The 19,170-nt window shown below is 44.2% G+C and overlaps 1 protein-coding gene across 2 annotated transcripts in view; it reads left to right on the top strand.

The window, feature by feature from the left end:
- The window catches only part of LOC142575330 (DNA repair and recombination protein RAD54B-like), a 43,310-nt gene extending 25,236 nt beyond the window's left edge, over window positions 1-18,074 (top strand). For both annotated transcript variants that reach the window (XM_075684597.1, XM_075684598.1), the window contains 7 exons: window positions 480-647; window positions 4,507-4,633; window positions 5,849-6,021; window positions 8,693-8,809; window positions 9,408-9,602; window positions 15,404-15,472; window positions 17,806-18,074. In XM_075684597.1, the coding sequence (XP_075540712.1) occupies window positions 480-647; window positions 4,507-4,633; window positions 5,849-6,021; window positions 8,693-8,809; window positions 9,408-9,602; window positions 15,404-15,472; window positions 17,806-17,904 (948 nt within the window). In that variant the 3' untranslated portion in view covers window positions 17,905-18,074. The remainder of the gene's footprint in view (window positions 1-479; window positions 648-4,506; window positions 4,634-5,848; window positions 6,022-8,692; window positions 8,810-9,407; window positions 9,603-15,403; window positions 15,473-17,805) is intronic.
- The last annotated feature ends 1,096 nt before the right edge of the window (window positions 18,075-19,170 follow it).

Consider the following 19,170-nt stretch of genomic DNA (forward strand, 5'->3'; position numbering starts at 1 on the left):
AATGCAGACAACAAACGCAAGCTCTGGCCAGCAACTCTAATGTTTATCTGCGGTGAAAATCTAACATCCATGTGTCACTGAGTACAAATAGAACAAGAAAGTGCATAGATCACTCTGATTTGTAGATCCTCTTAGAACTGAATCAAGTACTATTCTTTGTAAATGCACAAAGTTATGATGAAAGCCATATTTTTTTCATGTTTGTTTGTACTAGTGTAAGTCAATTGTGGTAGTAAAGTGGAAAGATAAATGAGTTGGAACTGATGCATTCCTTTAATCATCAAGGAATGTGTCAAAGACAGACAAAGTACAAGCACTTTTTAACAACTCATAATAGTTGTTAAACAGCGCTCGTCCTGTGTCCTTCCATATTGTGTTGCTGTTGTTTTTTTTGCACTGATTCAAAGAAAGTATGGTTATGTGTCTCCAAGTTTATTCTTTGCCTGTCTACCCTCGTCATTGACGGCCTGATTTTGCAGGCAACTCTACATGCCGAAGCTCGCAGATGCCTCCCTTCAGAACTTGATCCCATGTCGATGGACCTCGAAGCAGGTTCTGGCAAGCTCACGGTTTTGGCTGCTATGCTTCATTCTCTGTGGACTTGCTTGCCTCGCGAGCGAATAGTCCTGGTATCAAACTTCACAAAGGTGACAATGTTGGATTTTTTAAAGGCTTTAAGACTTGAGGCTTTTAAAGACTTTACAGTTGTATTACACTTCATAGCATTGTTACAGCTTTTGTACCCGTGATCATGTCCAATCCTGCTGTTAAGGAACGGCCTATATGTGGTGGAAGATTCACTGTATTACAGATAAGACAATAGGGAGAATAATATGCAAAACTGGGGGCCTCATTCTTATGTTAGTACTATCAACTACACAAAACTAATATATTAAAGCTAAGGAAAGCATAGGGGGAATGTAACTGTGTTTTCAATTAAATTGTCGAAATTATGAGTGAAATACGAAATGAAAGTGGAAGGAAATGCAACTTGCTGCTGGTGGCAGCTGAACACAAAACTTCTGTGTGATGCATGTGATGCATGTGATGCTTTGCCAGTGGAGCCATGACTGCTAACATATGCAACAGGTTATGTGCAGCAGCAGGGCATAGCATCACAATGTATTAATTGTGGAGAGAGCTGATAGTACCACATTTACACAGATCTAAGCCAAAACTCATAATTCTAAAGTCCAGAAATAGAAAGTAGGTTTCATTGAATATAAGCTGACTAGAATATCAACAAAAGTAAAGTGCTGTACACTGTTACCTATAGCATATTAGTCACAGATGTTTTGAGTAATTGTGCATAGCACACTGAAAGCTTGCTCTCCTGGCATAAACTCACTCTTTGTTAGCATTTACATTACGGTAAGTCCACTGCTAAAAAGAATGCCTAACAAGTACAGTAAAAGCTTGTTAATTCACAACTCGTTAATTCGAAATTTCGGATAATTCGAAGTAGCTGCCGCGGTCTGTCCAGCAATGTATTGAAAGCAATATGTAACACATCCTGCTAATTCACATTGAAATCTGCGCCCTCACCAATAAGTCGAACTCTGCGCCATTGTGAATGGGGAGAGTGCTAGTGCGCGGGAGCACTTCAGTGTCACCCACTGGTGTCACCGCGGCTATGCTTTTTATATCTGCGGCTCATTGTTCAGGCCTGACTGGAGAGAAATGTGTTTGCGCCTGGCCAGGCATGGCCAATGCCTCTGTTGCAGGTCGCTTCTCTCCCGCGAGGTTCCGTACAAAGCTCAAGGGCAATAAAATCATTACCATGCGCTGTATGCTGTATGTACGAGTGAAAGAGTGCAAGGGTGAGCCGGTGAACGTGGCTCCATCTCGTGTGCGTGAGCGAGGAACGCAGGGCAGATGAATGCTCTCTCTGGTTGCGCGTGAGTTATGGAGGTGAGGCGAAGGGAGGGAGGGAGGGGGAGGGACATTTTTCCCGGGGGGCTGCTGCTTGGGGCGTGGCCATGCGGCCATCATATATTGAAAGCAATCTGTGACGTGGCCAAACTGTGCGCCCACGTAAGCCTCATCTTCAAAGTGATCTGAGATGTTTGCAGAGTGCGCGTAGTGCCAGTAGCTTTGTATGCGATATGCTTTCTACATTTGGTTTGCTTTGAAGCGAGAGGTGCACGAAGGTCAATTCGCTCGCCGCTACTGCCGCGATTTTTCACTTCACTGTTTTTCAGCGAGTTTCCGTGGTCATAGAGCGAGATGCGTTCATGTTTACCTGTGTGCGCGTGACACCGTACTTGTTAGTTTAGTTAGTAAGCAAATGTTTACAAGTTTATACAGCCGATAATACTACTATCCTTATTTCGTATAGCTAGCTACTAATTTGCTATTGCAATCGGTGCTTCGCTTTTCGGGCGAAACTGCGACATTTCTTTTTTCTGCGCCAGTCAGCGCGATGAATGCGTGGATGGAGGAAGAGCAATCTCGACATCAAGCACGTAGTATCGCGTTGGCCGCATTCGCTTATGTTGGCTGTGCCAGTGCTTCGACGTATAGGCGTTGTTCATGCCAACGTGACGTAGCATGTGTGTGCGCATGCTCGCGCCATGTCGGACTATATGTGCATATTATCTGAGCAATGTTTTTCTCTGACTTTCATTTGTTCGAATTTTGCGTAATTCGAATTTTTATAGCATTCCCGTGGAATATGAATTAACAAGCTTTTACTGTACAGTTATACCTCGTTAAACCGTAGTTGGCCAGAGCTTGAAAAATTTTCGTTGGCGTCCTCCGTGCACGCTCGTGGTAGCGCTGCAGTAGTCGCGGGGTGCCTTTTTCATTGAGGGGTGTTGTTCTCGTCATGACGATTGCATTCAGGATTGCATTCACGTAACGTGTAGCTTCTACCCTTGTCAGGCCTGAATCGCCCGTGCTGTTGCTTTCCGTGTCGTCCTCATCACTGTCGCTAGTCGACACTTCGGCAACAACAGAGGCAACGATGGCAAGTCGAACCTCGTAGCCGACATCTTTTCGCGGTCACAGTAGCGCTGCTGGGCAACTTCTTCGCATTCCAAATGCCACACACCGTAGTCAACAGCAGATCCCTGTCGCGTGCCAGTGCCGACTTCGTGTCACGTTCAATAGCATGAACAATGTCTAATTTTCCTTCTATGCTGAGCACCCGGTGTCTTTTTTATTTGAGCTTCGGTATGACGCAAGTCCTTGGTTGTGCAACACCACAATGCTCTCTGGCACAGCGCCGAAATGATGTTGATGTGGCTTCACCCGCAAACGCGCAGGGCGCTTGGTTATTCCGATCCCTGAGGCTTGTTCTGACGGGCTGCCCGATGGAGACGACGCACCGCCATGTTTGCGCGACGAAAAGAGGAAACACTATGTTTTAACCGATACGTACGCAATAAGGTGGTATGGTTTATGTGGATACAAAACACATTACGTTAAATGGCTGCTAAGTCGGGAATTTGACTTTCCAACTTTTTAAACAAAACTACTGTTTAAGCGGGTACGGTTTAACGAGGTTTTACTGTAATGAACACAATATAACTGGAAAAATGTTGCCCTAATCGTAAAGAAATGGCAGATATACTAATAAATTAAACGTGTGTTTACATGAAAAACTAGTCTCTGGCCTTTATGCCATGTCTAGGTGATAACTGATGGCAGGTACTAACAGCCTATTTCCTTTAACTATGGACCATAATGTATAGACAATCACTCTTACTCTAACCTGAAAATTCCTTAAGTGTCTTTTTGTTTGCTTCTACAGTGGAGGGTGCCAGAGATTTCTCGTTGGGATGCCTTGAATGTGCTAGCTTTATGCAGCTTCCTTCCAATGCATTATGTTTGCTCCTTACAGCTCATGCATGTTAAAGTTGAGCCACTATAGATATGTCTTTATTGGGGTGGTGAAGTTTGACTGGCATCTCTGCATAGACACCATACGTTTGTGTGCCTGTCATCTATTTTGCAAACATTGTTTAGCGCACTGTAGTTGATGTCACAAGAGTGAAACAATTTTGCATTCCAAGTTCAAATACCGGTCAGATTTAGCAGGTGCACTTTCTCAGTCAGCCTTTCAGTCTAGTGACATAAATGCAGTTCTTGAACACATCGTTGAAAGCAACATCAATGCTGGCAATTTGCTTGTAAAATCCTTGAACTGTGTTCTCAATTTTAATCCAGCCCTTAAATTTTGCTACTGGCATTTTGCAAGAAACTATTGGCTTAGACTGAAATAAGGTGCTGTTGTGCCATTTTGAGGCTCAAGAGCTCAGTTACGTCAAATGTAGAAATCTCGGGTGCTTATGCTCCGTGTGTGTGCACAAGTAGAGTCCTGCACAAATCAAGGAGCTTGTTTTATCAGTTCTCTAATGGAAGTGTGTTAGAAGTATGGAAGTGCTTGTTGGAAGCACATGATGTGTATGCATCTGTGTGCTCTGTCCTACCTCTGCCAAGTGCCCTCTCAGCCTTCTTTTTTCTCACATTCCATTGCTGACCTTCTCCACATTTTTTTTCCAGACTCTGGACATTCTTGAAGACGTGTGCACTCAGAGAGAGTATCCTTTCTTGAGGCTGGATGGGTCCACCTCATCGATGCAGCGCCTGGAGCTTGTCGAGCGATTCAACTCTCCGCACTCAAACTGCTGTATGTGCAGTGAATTTCTGTGTAGCATGTTATGTTGTGTTGTTCCTACAGCGCCAATGCCCTAAATGGTCAGCAAAGTACCCATAAGTCTGAATGTAAAAATGCCCATGTACCATGCTTATTTAAATATAGACCAGGTCGTCAAAGTTAATATGGAACCCTCCACTACGGCGTCCTTCATAAACCACTGTGGACAGTCTCAGGATGTTAAACCCCACAATTTAAACACAGTCCTGGCACACCCGCTAACATTACAAACTTCTGCTTCAGACGCGGTTGGTGTAACTGCCTGCCTTGGTACAGGTTTGAGTAACGTGTAAGGCTTGTAGGAGTGGTGTTGAGGGAAAAGAAAAGCAGGGGGTGGGTACAGGTTGCTGATAGAAAATTCGGAAAGTATTCAATTTTGATGAACTATGTTGAGCGTGCATGTAAAGTGTAGGCCTTGCTTGTTCTGTTTGTATGTCTCTTTATTTAAGTCTTGAAACACGACCGTACTTGTATGTTGCTTACTAAAAATCATTTTCTGCAGTCAAACAGTATTGCCTGGCAAATCCTGCTGGGTTAAGTATTTGCCAGTCAACAAACACTCCTGACACCACTTGCTTTTAGTTCAGTGCATGGCCTTTTGCATATTGAAAACTGGATTAATTAATAAGAACGCTTTCAAATTGTTGCTTGCAGGGACGCCAGTTCACTGTGCTCTAGTTACATGATATACATCAGTGCAGCCCTTTCCCTGTTTTTTTTATTTTTTAAGGTCTCAGGTGGTGGTGTAGTCACACAAATTCTGTAACATTCTTAGATGGCATGAACATTGACTCTTGGACACTTGTTAAGTGATAAGGGTGTACTACAAAAAAGAAAAATGTGATGTTCGTGTAAGTAAGCCAAGTATTGAAGGGAGTGTCATTGAAAGGCGCATTGTAGCTCAGTGTAACAAGATTTCCCTGTTAAGGTTTTTGCTCCCAATATCTTGGTTCTTAATCTTTTTGGTTGTGTTTTGATTTGCAGATGTGTGTTTACTTTCAGTTGAAAGGCAGCATACAAGCAGACCGTTTTCATTCTCTTTGTGACTGTTTTTCTAGTGTAGCTTTTGAATACGATGAACAATAATATAATGTAGCTGTAAGTTGACATCTCATCATAGTGCTCGCAACTTTTATCCAGTGTGTGATCCACTGCTCACTAATGTTTTATGTGTGCTACTTATTGCAGTTGTGTTTCTCCTCAGCTGCAAAGCTGGTGGCGTGGGGCTCAACCTTGTTGGAGCCAGTCGCATTGTTCTGTATGACGTAGACTGGAATCCGGCGAATGATCTGCAGGCCATGGCACGTGTTTGGAGGGATGGCCAATCTCGCCATGTTTCCATCTACAGACTTCTGACGACGGTTAGTCACTGATGGCGTTGCCTTTGAAAACCGTGAGCTACCCTTGTAAGCTTATAAATGGCTGCCTACAGTGTGTACTTAATACCATGTCAGACAAACAAATTTATTGTCACTTTGAGTGAGTGCACTTCACTAGTGTCACGGTCTGTCACACGGAAAGGTTTAGCGACGCTCGTTTCAGAACGCGCTTGCCAGGGAGTGCGTCTGCTGAACTCGCTTCGCTGTGTCGAAATGTGTAGCCTCAAGAGCAGGTCTTTAAAAAATAAATAAAATAATACAGATAAAGTATTAATAATGAGGTAAATAAAAGTACAGTGAACTCCAGATAAATGAAACTTGCTTAAATGAAAATGTCAGATAAACGAAACAATGGTATCAACCTTGGTTGACCGCCCTTAGGAACAATGTTAACAAACTTTGGTTAAATGAAACTCATCTTTCTTGTGAACCCCATTAACCTAAACTGCCACCTACCTCATCAGCATAAGTAACAGGAAATGTTTGACGAACGTGTAAAATGGCAATGCTATGAATAGTGACGAAAATTCAATCCATCATGCAACTGCAGGAACGTTAATGCAAATCAAAGATGCTGAAGTTGCAACTTTGTTCCCATCAATAGGGCTTTGTTAGGCAAGTAATAATTTCTGAGAAAGAAGAGAGCACTATGGGGTATGTAAGATCTTGCAGTCAGGTTGCCTCTACTGTTTTGTTCACACCGCCAGGATTAAGAGAGCCCAGGTGATGCCCTTGTTACCTACTCTGAGGAGACAGTAGAAGATATCAGTGAAGTTTGGGCCGAAGACATAGATAATACTGCTCTAGTGCATGTTAGTGTTCTGCACCAGAAAGCAAGAGATGCATTTGAAATTCTTCAGCACTATATAGAATGCAAGAACAGTGCAAAATCATTCAGAATCCTTCTGTGCATGAACACAGCCTTGCGCAAAAGAAGCTACGATATTTGAAGTAGGGTGTAGTAAAGTCTTCTCTCTTTTACCATAGTAATATTGAAATGCTCGGACATACAGTCAAAACCACTTATAACGATACCAGTTTTAACAATACATCGGTTATAACAATGATAAGCTCCTGCACCGTCGACTTTTGCATGTTTTCCTTGGTGAAATGACCCGCTTACTACAATGCTCCGATGCGACAATATCGGTTATAACGATGAAGTCCGGCTGCTGAGTGTCCGAGCTGAAAGGTAGTGAAATGTGAAATCCTTGAAAAGAAAAAAGAAAATGAGAAATTGGAGCTGCTGCACGATGGCCCGCTGCTCCAACAACCGCCGCGCACTCATTTTCCAGCCATCTCTGTGCAGCTCTCTCCCGTCGCTTGTCCACCCCTCCGAACGTGAGTGGGCTGCACCCATAGCTCTACGCCACCCCACCCTCCGAAACACAAATGGACCGTGCCAACTGCACCGCAAGCAGATTGCTCGCATGTTGCTTGCTGCCTCCTCATTCATCCTGTACTCCCCGCTCCGTGTCCCTGCTGGCGCTGAGCCATGCTCCCGCAAGGGTTGCAGAAGATAGTGCTAGCCTTTCTTCCTTCCCTCAAGAACCACTTCTCTCCTCATTCAGCGCAGTTCTGGGAACAGCTTAACCGCTCACGTTTGTCATAGTTCGTTACGTCAAAGTCGTTCCTGCCCACGTGGTTTCTCAACTTCGCTCGACTCGGTGCCGAAACGGAAGATTGTTGATCCACCCGCTGAGCATCGGCAATGCACGACGTTGCCGGTGAAAGGAAAGGGCGTGCCTATAGATTTGGAAACTAAGTGCTTCCAACCGATGAGACGAGCATCGCGAACGTGCTTACACCAGATAGTGAGGGCGACGACGGCAGCGATAATGCGGTAGGGAAGGCTGCCTCAACGTTGTCCTCATAGGAGGCCCGACAGATGATTCAGTCCCTCCGGGGCTTCGTTTTTGTGAGGAACCTTCCACTGCACTATGTGGAGCACTTGGATGCCTTGGAGAAGGATGCCGGCAAGTCTTGTGTATAGCGCGCTAGGCTGACGGACATAGGCCTTTGCCGTGCAAGCCAGTGAGAAGTACGTGACGAGATGCTTGTGACGATCTCTCCTCAGCATTTCTCCTGGTCTTCTCAAGCTGACAGGCTGCCGTGGCAGCCTTCTCGCAATCTTTAAAAGGCCCCTTTCAGGGTCACCAAAGCGATACCTTGGCAGTGCTCGCATATCGCCTGCTACCCATGACACCTTTTTGCAGTTGTTATAGCAGTGCCATTCTCTGACGCCGACAGCCGCGGCTTGTTACACACGATCGGAGTGCCCAGGAAGCAGTTAAACAAGTGAACACGATCTGCAGCCGGATGGAGAAAATGGACGGAGGATGGGGAGGGGCATTGCCCTCCCCGCCATTATGGTTTTCTCACATAAGCTCTGCCATCCCCCTATTTTGATTTTTTCATGCAACCCGGTTATAACAATTATCGGTTGTAACAATGGAATTTTCGTGGCACTTGAATATTGTTAAAGTGGGTTCGACTGTACATCCAATAAAACAAGTGCTGGTTGTCTTTGTTTAAATAAAACTTAGGATAAAGGAAACACATCTTTTCCACACCTTCAAGTTCCATTTAAGTGGAGCCTACTGCAAGGAATGAATTAAAATACGGCAGTGCTTCATGTTTCTATTTGTGACAGGGCACCATTGAAGAGAAGATATTCCAGCGGCAAGTGACAAAACAGGAACTCAGTGGAGCTGTGCTGGATAACAAGAAGGATGGCAAAAGAGCCAAGTTCTCCCTCGAAGACCTGAAGGCAAGTACTTGTGTCCAAAAAAAGCATCTGCAAATTTGACTACAGGAACTGCAGGAGCACATTGAAAGACAGGCAAAGCACCAAAGACTGTTAATCAGTAAGGAAATATCATCAGAAACAGTATGCAGAGAATTGTCTGTTTCTCTGATGACTGCCGATCATGGTCAAGTGCTTAATGATTTCATTCACTGTCAGGCAGAGTGCAGTTCTTTATAGTAAACATTGTTTTACATGTGATTTTTAAAGGCACAGGAAAGTTTCACTCATTAAATAACTATAACTGACTCCACTTCTGCTAGTCCTGGAGTGTGAACCAGGGCTGGCAGTGATTATAATGTTTAGCTGTAGCTTTGAGAAGTGTAGAAATTGTACTGTGACTGGCATCGCTGTTTGATGCATTTCTTTGCATAGAGGACCGCTGAAATGACAAAGACGTTGCCATTGTAGCTTTTCTTGTGTTGTGCCTCTTTTTTTCCTTTGCTCAATATGACATCAGCTGGTGCAAAGAGAATACCTCTGTCTATAAAATGCTTGTTGCACTGTAACCAGTGTATTGGCTTTTGCATCTGGCATTACACGTCTCTGAACAACATTGCAGGACCTGTTCACGCTTGATGAAGAAACCAGGAGTTCTACTCACAAGTTGCTGGGTTGTAGGTGCGACAGTATCGAGGAAACTGACGATGATTTCCGTGACAGTCATACCCAAGCTGACCCTGCAAAGGAGCCAAGTAAAATCCCTAAGCGTTCATCTCAGCTGGGGAGTGCAACAACTCACAGCATCATCGGAAAGGTGCTTTCACTGTGCATACAGTTACGTAGTTCATAAAGTTGGTGTATGCATGTCGGTACCTTTGCATGAGTGAATTGTGTTACTTTGGCATCATGCGAATTAATCACTTGTTTCCAGAGATAATAATTGTTGGTGACTCAGCAGATACCGTATTTTGGCGTGTGTTTACTACATTATAACTTTGAAAATGGAAAATGTTAAGTACTGAAGGGAGCGCTGCTTGTACGTGAATTTTGCCTTGCTCTGCAGCTTCACTGCAGTATGAGGTTTCTTGTGAAAATGGTGGTGGCTTCATGGCATTATGGGTCTCATTGCCGTGGAGTCACACTGTGTTAAGCAGAGGTCTTAACATACTGAAACGGAATTGCTTCTAAAGCTCTGCTTTATGCAAGTGATCATGCAGGGGAAGCTGGTGTTCCCCGGTGATTTTCTCGAGCCGGTCATGCTCGATTCGTGCCTCCGACTTTAGACAAACGGTCTAAATGCGTGGTAGGGTGATTGAGTTTTGTTCCTAGACATTTGTCAATGGCTCCGACGCGACGGTCTGGGCCATTGTCAACATTGACAATTGTCTGAGCCACGGGAAGATCGACAACCTCTAGGCGATTGCTGTGTAATTTTTGCCTGCAAACACAACCGCAGTACAGCAATCAATGGATCAGGGCATCATTGAGACCACTCAGAAGCTGTGCCGCAAGGCTCTTTTGCAGCGCAGGCTCACAGTGTGCCAGCAAGAGGTACAACTTTGATTTGCTGTGCGAGCCATCTGCTGAACTTTTCATGGAAAGAACTTGCACCATCGAAGGTCACCAACTGCTTTGTGCATGCCGGCTTTTCCCGCGCTGTCGTCAGCGACCCTGACGATGAGTAGCTGGACGATGACCGCACTTGCGGCAATCTGTACGAGGCTGTTCATAAAATTGCTGGCCAAGAGGTAGAAGGCGACTTTGACACATTCGCATTAGCTGACGCTGCTGCTCCCGCCATGGTCCCAGTGATGGATGCGGAGGTAATTGACCCTGTTGGCCCCAATGAGGATGAAGAGCCGGCAGATGAAGAGCCACGTGAAGTGCCAACTATGGTGCTGACACGGGAGCACCTATGCCTACTGCTAAATAAGGTTGAATGCACGGGCGGCAACTACGGCCTCACGCAATGCTTGGTCAAATTAGAGCAGGGGCTGCTCGCGCCGAGTATGAACTTGAAACAGCCAAAGCTGACTGCCTTTTTTGCACCTGAATAAAGTTTTGCTTCACTGAATACATTGTATATTGACTTCCTTGCAGTTGTGGTGCAATTAAAGCTTGGCTGCTTTAGCTTTTCTCGAGTGGTCGCTTATATCAAATTACCGCTTATAACGGATTTTTTTCACCATCTTGCTGACTTCGTTATAATGAGGCATTACTGTGCCTAACACGGCCATTACAACACCAGTCATACTCTTAGAGTTTTTGCGAATGCTGCTTGGTCTCGGGAACACTGCCCAGTTATTCCAACATTTTACTGACACGGTAACACATGGGCTACCCTTCGTCTTCGGCTACGTCGATGACTTGTTGGTAGCGAGCATACCTGTCGAAGAGCATTTACACCATTTACGACTTTTGCTCCAACGACTATCTGAACATGGCATCGTCATCAATGTCTCCAAAAGCGAGTTTGGTGTTGACAACTTGGGAGTTTCTAGGACATCATCTCGATGCCATTGGCATTTGCCCAGTTTCACCAAAAATTGAAGCAGTAGAGAGCTTCCTCAGCCCCACAACTATCACGAAGCTGCGACAGTTCCTCGACATGGTTAATTTTTTCTGCCGGTTTATCAAGAACTGTGCTGTCGTAGTAGTGCCTCTGGATCACCTCCTTACCAACAGGAACAAGACGTCCTTGCTACATTGGGATGCCGTCGCTGAAGAAGCCTTCACCAAGATCAAGGGCATACTCGCTAGCGCTGCTCTTCTTGCACATCCTAACCCCACAACATCACTGGCCCTCATGACGGACGCATCCAGTACAACCGTGGGAGTGGTTCTCCAGCAGCACATCGATAATTCATGGCAACCCCTAGCCTTTTTCTCCAAGAAACTCGCTCCAACCCAAGCTTGCTACAGCAGTTTCGGTTGAGAGTTGCTTGGAATTTACTTCACTATTCATCACTTTTTTCCATATTGTCGAGTGCCAACCCTTTACAATCTTCACGGATCACAAGCCCTTGATGTATGCACTTTGCAGAAAGTCGTCGACACATACGCCACGAGAAATCTGCCATCTCTTGTTTATATCGGAATTCTCCACCAAGATCCGACACGTCAGCAGCGACCAAGACATACTTGCTGACACCCTGAGCCGTGTGCATGCCGTGACACCACCTGCATGTCCTGCGCCACTCAATGTGCAGACATTCGCCGTACATCAAGTTAATGACCCTGAACTCCTTCAACTGTGCTCATCTAAAACAGCACTGTGGTTAGACGATAGCCTGCTTGATGGTGCAACACTCATCTGCGACACTTCTACAGGAACACTGAGACCATCTCTTCCCAGCACGTTATGCAAGCAGCTTTTCGACACACTGCACCAGCTCGCTTGCCCCAGTGTTCGTGCCACACAACGCCTTATCTCATTGCACTATGTATGGCCCCGGATGAGCACTGATGTACACGACTGGGTTTGTGCATGTACACCTTGCCAACGTGCAAAAGTTCATAGGTATCCTGTTTCCCCAGCACGCCATTTTCTCCAACCTGATCATCGTTTTGATGTTGTCCACATTGACATTGTTGTATCACTACCACCGTGTCAGAGATTTCGCTACCTGCTCACCTCTATTGATAGGTTTGCTCGTTGGCCAGAAGCAACGCCACTTCAGGAAGAGCTCTGCTGTAGCGGTCGTGGCAGATTTTGTCACAACATGGGTAACCGCTTCGGATGCCCTACCAAAATTGTTACTGACAGAGGACTGCACTTGGAGTCCGCTTTCTTTCAAGTGCTCCTGCGCTTGCTTGGCACAAATCGTCTGCACATGGCCGCCTACCATTCCCAAGTAAAGGGCTTCGTGGAACACTTTCATCAACATCTCAAGTCAGCGCTGAGTGCTCATGGCACGCCATCACAATGGGTTCGATGTCTACCAGTTTCTTCTGGGTATCCAGTACGCCTTGAAGTCGGACATCGGGTGCTCAAGCGCAGAGCTTGTCTACAGTACTCCGCTCCGTCTTCCCAATGACTTCTTTTCACCACAACCACCTTCAACTGCTCTGTCTACTCACAAATATGCGGACCTTCTTCGTGACCTCTTCTAAAAAAAAAAAAAAAAAAAAAAAAAAAAGACCCTCTCTGACGTGTCCAGTTTCATCACGCAAACCTTATGTTTGAAGTCGAGGTTTTGACGGAAGCCCGTCTGGTCGGGAGGCATCATGAAGAAGGGTAAAAAGAAGGACACCGACCACTGAATGAATACGAGAAAAGACGTTTCGGCTCCCCTGACGGGAGCCTTGTTCACAATAGAATCAAGGACGTGCGATACAATGTTTATATGGCTTTAAAATATGATGTAAGCAGCGCGTGTAGATGGGGGGGAGGGTTCCGTCTTTTTATTCCGGTTGAGGGTGCTATCTGTCATTTGGATTAGAAGGGATTCCAAGTGGTGTCTTGATGTTAAATTTCTCTCTTTTTCTAATATCTTGGCGCTATCCCAATCAATCCTGTGGCCCAAGCCATCTGCATGCTCTGCCAAGGCGTTTGAGGCGACTTTTTTCTTTTTGACATTGTTGATATGCTGCTTCAACCGCTGTTCGAAATTTCCTGTCTCGTCGATATATAAGCAGTCGCAGTTTTCACATGGAATCCCGTAGACGATGCCAGGAAACTTAGTCTTTGGAAGCTTGTCTTTCACGTTTACCAGCCGGTGGCGTAATTTTTGGGACGGTACGTGAGCTACCTGAACGTCATAGCCGCGTAGAACGCGGGCTAAGCCCTCGCTCACACCGGGCACATGCGGTATGGGGGCGCGTTTTCTTGGGAGCACACAGTCAGGCCTTGGGGGCTGAGACAGATGGCGTTCCACCGAGTTCACAAACGACCTCGGGTAGCCACATGCCGAGAGATTACGGTGAACCTCTTGTAGGTCGGCAGCCCGGCTTTGTGGCGTTGTGCAGATACGCTTGGTTCTGCCGACAAGAGAGGCTACTACCGATCTCTTCTGGTTCATCGGGTGTACTGAATTAAAATGCAGATACCTACCTGTGTGTGTGCTCTTTCTGCACACGGCAAATGCCAGACTGCGCCTGTCACGTTTTACGAGGACGTCCAGAAAAGGAAGCTCGCCGTCTTTTTCTTTCTCGACTGTGAATTGGATAGACGCTTCAATACTATTCAAATGTGACAAAAATGAAGGAATTTCTTCTCGCTGAATTATGCAGAACACATCGTCTACGTAACGTAGGAAGACTCTGGGCGGCGAGTTGAAAGAGGCGAGTGCTCGACGCTCAAGCCATTCCATAGTTAAATTTGCAGTAGTAACCGAAATGGATGCGCCCATCGGTGTCCCGTGCACTTGCCTGTAGAAGTTGCCTTCAAAAGTGAAGTAGGTGTTCTCCAGGCAGAACAGGAGGAGCCTCTTCAAGTCAGGAACGTCGATGGGCGTCCTTTCTGGTAGGGTAGGGTCATCGTCCAGAGCGGCGGTGCAAGTTTCTGCGGCGAGTCGAATAGGAACGCTTGTAAAAAGCGACACGACGTCGAACGAGACAAGCGCTTCCTGATCGTCGGGAGTAAAATCACGAATCTTGTTTATGAAGTCTTCAGAATGGTGAACGTGCGTGCTGTCTCTACCAACGAGAGGGGAAAGAACCTTATGAAGGTATTTGGACAGTTTATATGACGGAACACTCCCCCCCATCTACACGCGCTGCTTACATCATATTTTAAAGCCATATAAACATTGTATCGCACGTCCTTGATTTTATTGTGAACAAGGCTCCCGTCAGGGGAGCCGAAACGTCTTTTCTTGTATTCATTCAGTGGTCGGTGTCCTTCTTTTTACCCTTCTTCAAATCTTATGTTTCAACTGACCTTGCAAATGGAACCTACGTGTTCGGGCATATGGATCTGTTCGGCCTGCTCTCCGTGCACACTACCTCGAACCCTTTACCGTGCTGGAGAGACGCGAGTTCATGTGCATCGTAGACATTCGTGGCAAACCTGACAACATCGCACTTGGCCGGCTGAAGCCAGCCTACTGTGAGGCGACTCCCACAGTTGCATCCCTCAATTCAGCCCCGGACGTCGCCATTCCAGTCTGTGCTCATGCCCCTTCAGTCCGCTGAGTTTCATGCACATGCTGATATTGTTTGCAGATCATGCTGCTGTCTAGAGGGGGATCTATGTAGCACCAGCAATATCAATGTGATTGCCCTAGGGAAGAAGACAAGGTCAGGCGATGCCATGAGTGGTGTGGGAGCTTAATTGGCTGGGAACCAAAAGAAACAAGAGATCAATTGAATTTGAGCTCTGGTGCTGGTACAATGTCTTGTCTCTCTCTCATGTGCTCTGCAAGGTATACTCTTAAACTTTTGAAAGATTCGATGTTTGCAAACAATGCAGTTTTTTTTTATTAATGCAGAATCGCTGTAGTTCTAACAATATTGAACTGTAGTTGCTTTGCCGCCATTGAAAGGTGTTCCACAAACTTTGAGATTCTTTATGCAGCCTATGTGCACAGAACTTCTTAAAAGTGCATGAGCCATATTCCTTGGAAAACCCGTTGCTAGGCTGTTACACCTGCTCTTTGTTTTAATCCATTGCAGAAGCTTGGCATGAGTGATCTGCTCCAGTGGGAACACATTCCTGCACCAATTGGCGAGCACATTTTACAGGTGAATGCATTAGACACCACTGGTAGGCAGTGTCTTTTCTAGTTAATGACAAAGTACTATGTATTATTAGTAGTGTTATAATAACACAAGAACGGAGGAAGCGATACACACAGGTGCGGATTTTCAACAACTGCGTATTGTAAACAGGACAGGGAATGTATATGCATTATTTCACTGGAAGTGCGTGTGTCACACAACTAGATCTTCAATAACTCTCTAAAATCAACACGAAGGAACACAAGCTCTTTTTTGGTAACCCTTTTCCAGTAAACATTTGTTGGAATTTAGCGCCAGTGTCTCTTGCGTCCTCTGTCCTTGAGTTGTTTTAGTGCTGTTACTTTATTGTCATGTACCAACAAGCCCGCACTGTTCTTGTTAATCTTCCATATCTCATAGAGTGCTTGAGTGTAGCACCAGCACATTTCTTTATTTGTTTATCTAATTAAAGATACCTTACATGGCTCGGTCATAGGGCATTGAGTGAGAGGGGTTTTAAATAAATTACATGAACTACATGATTAAAAGTACCTAGTAAACTATAGATGCACATATATAAATACAGTCAAAACAGGATATAGCAACCACGGATATAACAAAGTAAATTACAGGTTTCTCGCCAATACCAGTAGGTTATAGGCTTATAATGAATATTGGCTATAATAAAGGTGTTTTCATGTCATGTGTCATGTGACTTCATCATAACAAGGTTCATTTATAGCAAAATTTCAACACTTGTAAACATATTCAAAACAACACCCTCAAAGAGTACAATATAAAAAATGATATAAATATGTTAGGAACAAGCAACCAGCTGGTTACAAGAGAAAATAGCACAGAATCACAATTCAATAATCTATAAGAAGGAAGAAAATTGATAAAGATCATACAATATTTGAGAAGTGAGCTAACAAATGCACAATTTAATAAAATAAAAAATAAAACTAGAAATGATAATATGGCTGAGTACTGAGAATATGCATGTTGATTGACTTCCAGAATTTTTATTGGTTAGTTTCTATAGCTATGTTATCGGGAATGTTATTCCACAGGCGAATGGCATGCGGAAGCACTGAGCTGAAGGCTTCAGTATTGCTGTAAGCATACATGAAGCTTAGGCAATTGTGTAACCTACGTTAGGTGTGTGACTATTTTTTAAGATGCAAAAGGTGGTGGCAGAATGCTCACAACACCAAGGATGGTGTATCTTCACTGTCGTACAGCCATTTATCATCAATTCAGCCATTGCAGAAAATGAAATGGCCCTGATAAGCACTAGACCAATGTAATAAAGGAAGCGTGAAACTACTGTACAACTCAAAAGGGTCCTGAAGCACTTTTCTAACAAATCACAAAATGGCCTCACTAGTATTAGAGGACATTGCCTCACAAATCTTCTGCTGTAAAATTTTTTCGAATCCTTAAAGTGTAAGTGGAATTGCAGGTTATTGCACTAATGCACAGCTTTCTCTGTCCTTCGATCTGTACTGGCATGCTGCAAGCTACACAGGAGGGGTGGCAAGGGGGCAAGGCTCTTCCCGTTCAGGCCTGTGCAGTGCTGTCTCGGCACAAGAGGTGCACTTGGGCGCTTGGAGCTATGTCATCTGGAGCTATGTGTGTAGAGTGCTAGTGCAAAGATGGAAGCTTGCTTTTTTGTCTTCTTGAGATTGCTGACATGCGTACTTTTCATTTATATAGCTCAAAATTTGCAATTATATAGTATTTCTGAGAAAGTTCTCGTGATCACGAAATCAGCCAATACCTCTTGGTGGGCTTGCCTGTTTGCGACATAGCTGGATGGTGACATTGCGAAGGAGAGAGCAAGCAATTTTTCACTGTTACGACACAAAATTGTAATTTCCCTGCTGCAAGCAGTGCAATAATGTTTGGCTCACATGTTCATAGGAGCCTCCTCTACGGATCGGCAACGTTTTCTGATTATGTTCTAAAAGTGTATCAAGGCCCCTTTAAGTTGCCATCACAGGCATTAGTGATTCAGGATGACTGATGACTGTGGGGAAATCTAGCAAGTTTTGAATACTTTTCATGCACCAAAATGGCTGAATGACTTATACTGATGACGCTGATTAGGGTTACGGAATGGGTGCCAAGAAAAGAGAAGTGCAGTCGAGAATTGCAGAAGACTAGGTGGGGCAATGAAATTAGGAAATTCGCGGTTGCTAGTTGGAATCAGTTGGCGCAGGACAGGGGTAATGGGAGAAGTTGGAAGTTGGCTGCCTATTTTGCACACTGTTATGAGTGCTCCCAAATTTGCAGTGTTTAACGAACTTGAGTAGATTATCAAATTCATTCTACTTTTTTTTTTCTTGTTACAGGACCGTCACCTAGTTGCTGCAGAGGACAACATCACATTTGTTTTCCGTAACACTGTCTCAAAAGCACAAACCGAAAATGATGTCAGTGAACAACTGTAGCCATCCACCTCACCCTCCTTATTTCAAATGTGTTTGTGAACAAGCACCACTAATCATTCATGCTCATTACCGTATTCATCATTTATTTTAGTCTTTGTTTGACCATGAACATATATATTTATGTCGGTTGCAATGTCTAGCAATATAAATAAAGAAATTATATGCTTGGAGGATTTCTTTTAACTGTACTGGCACATGCACGTGAGGGTCAACAGAACATTTGTTGATGCAGTGCCTAAAGTGTCGAACTTTCATTTAACAGAATTTCTTAATTGTTTTCCTTCCCCTAAAATGCTTTTGTTTCTGTTTACTGAAATATAGTAACCTTCCTATGCGCCAACTGTATAGTGAAGGCTTCACATTATAAACACACACCTTTTGGCAACCTTCACGAAAGCGATTCACAGGCAAGTGGCAAGCAAATCACGTCTCTGTTCCATTTCCTACCGAATCGACATTTGAATTGCGCCCGTACAAGGTCAGCACCACCTTGAAACACACTTAAGAGGAGGAAGCTTTAGCTTGGGAGCTCCTATATAAATACTACATTGGAATAGAGAAATCGTTTCTCTCAGTAACCACTACAACAATTTTGGTAAGGTATATCGCCTTAAAACAAAAACATTTTCAATATCTAGGGACTGTAAGAAGTGGAGTTTTTATTAAGCTGTAATTTTTTTTTTACAAAAAATTGCTGACAATTTAAAAAGAAAAGAAAAACACTCGAGTAGTACCAAGTTTTCCGACTCTATTATTCAGCATTAAAAAAACACCACAATTTTGTAAACTGTACCTGTTGAAATGAGGAATCTCGCACAACTAAAGCAGTCAAAATTGATGTCTTATACATCACTCTCGAATAATACCACTAATTTGTGAGTAAGTTAAGAGGGTGACAGTTTGGGCTAGTTGGTATTCCATAGTCTAATAAGTTTAAAGTATGAATCAAGATGGGACGACAAGAAACACAGACAAGTGCTTTAAGTTCCTTGCAAGCGCATGTCTGTCTTTCTTGTATCCCATCTTCATCACACTTTAAACTTGTTGTGATAAGACTTTTGTAAACCCTGGAAACATTGTAACAATTTTGTGTAAGCTGTAAATTCATACATCAGATTCATCCGCTTTAGATGCTCTAACAGATGCAGTTTACGGAATTGTAATGTCTGTTCTTTGGGGTGGAGTTACAGATTTGTTAACATTGTGCCTCATTTTTTTTACATACCAGTCTTCAGCAATATTTGTAAAAAATACCAGGCCTTAATT

Source organism: Dermacentor variabilis, chromosome 3 (genome assembly GCF_050947875.1).
Source record: "Dermacentor variabilis isolate Ectoservices chromosome 3, ASM5094787v1, whole genome shotgun sequence".
Lineage (NCBI taxonomy): Eukaryota > Metazoa > Arthropoda > Arachnida > Ixodida > Ixodidae > Dermacentor > Dermacentor variabilis.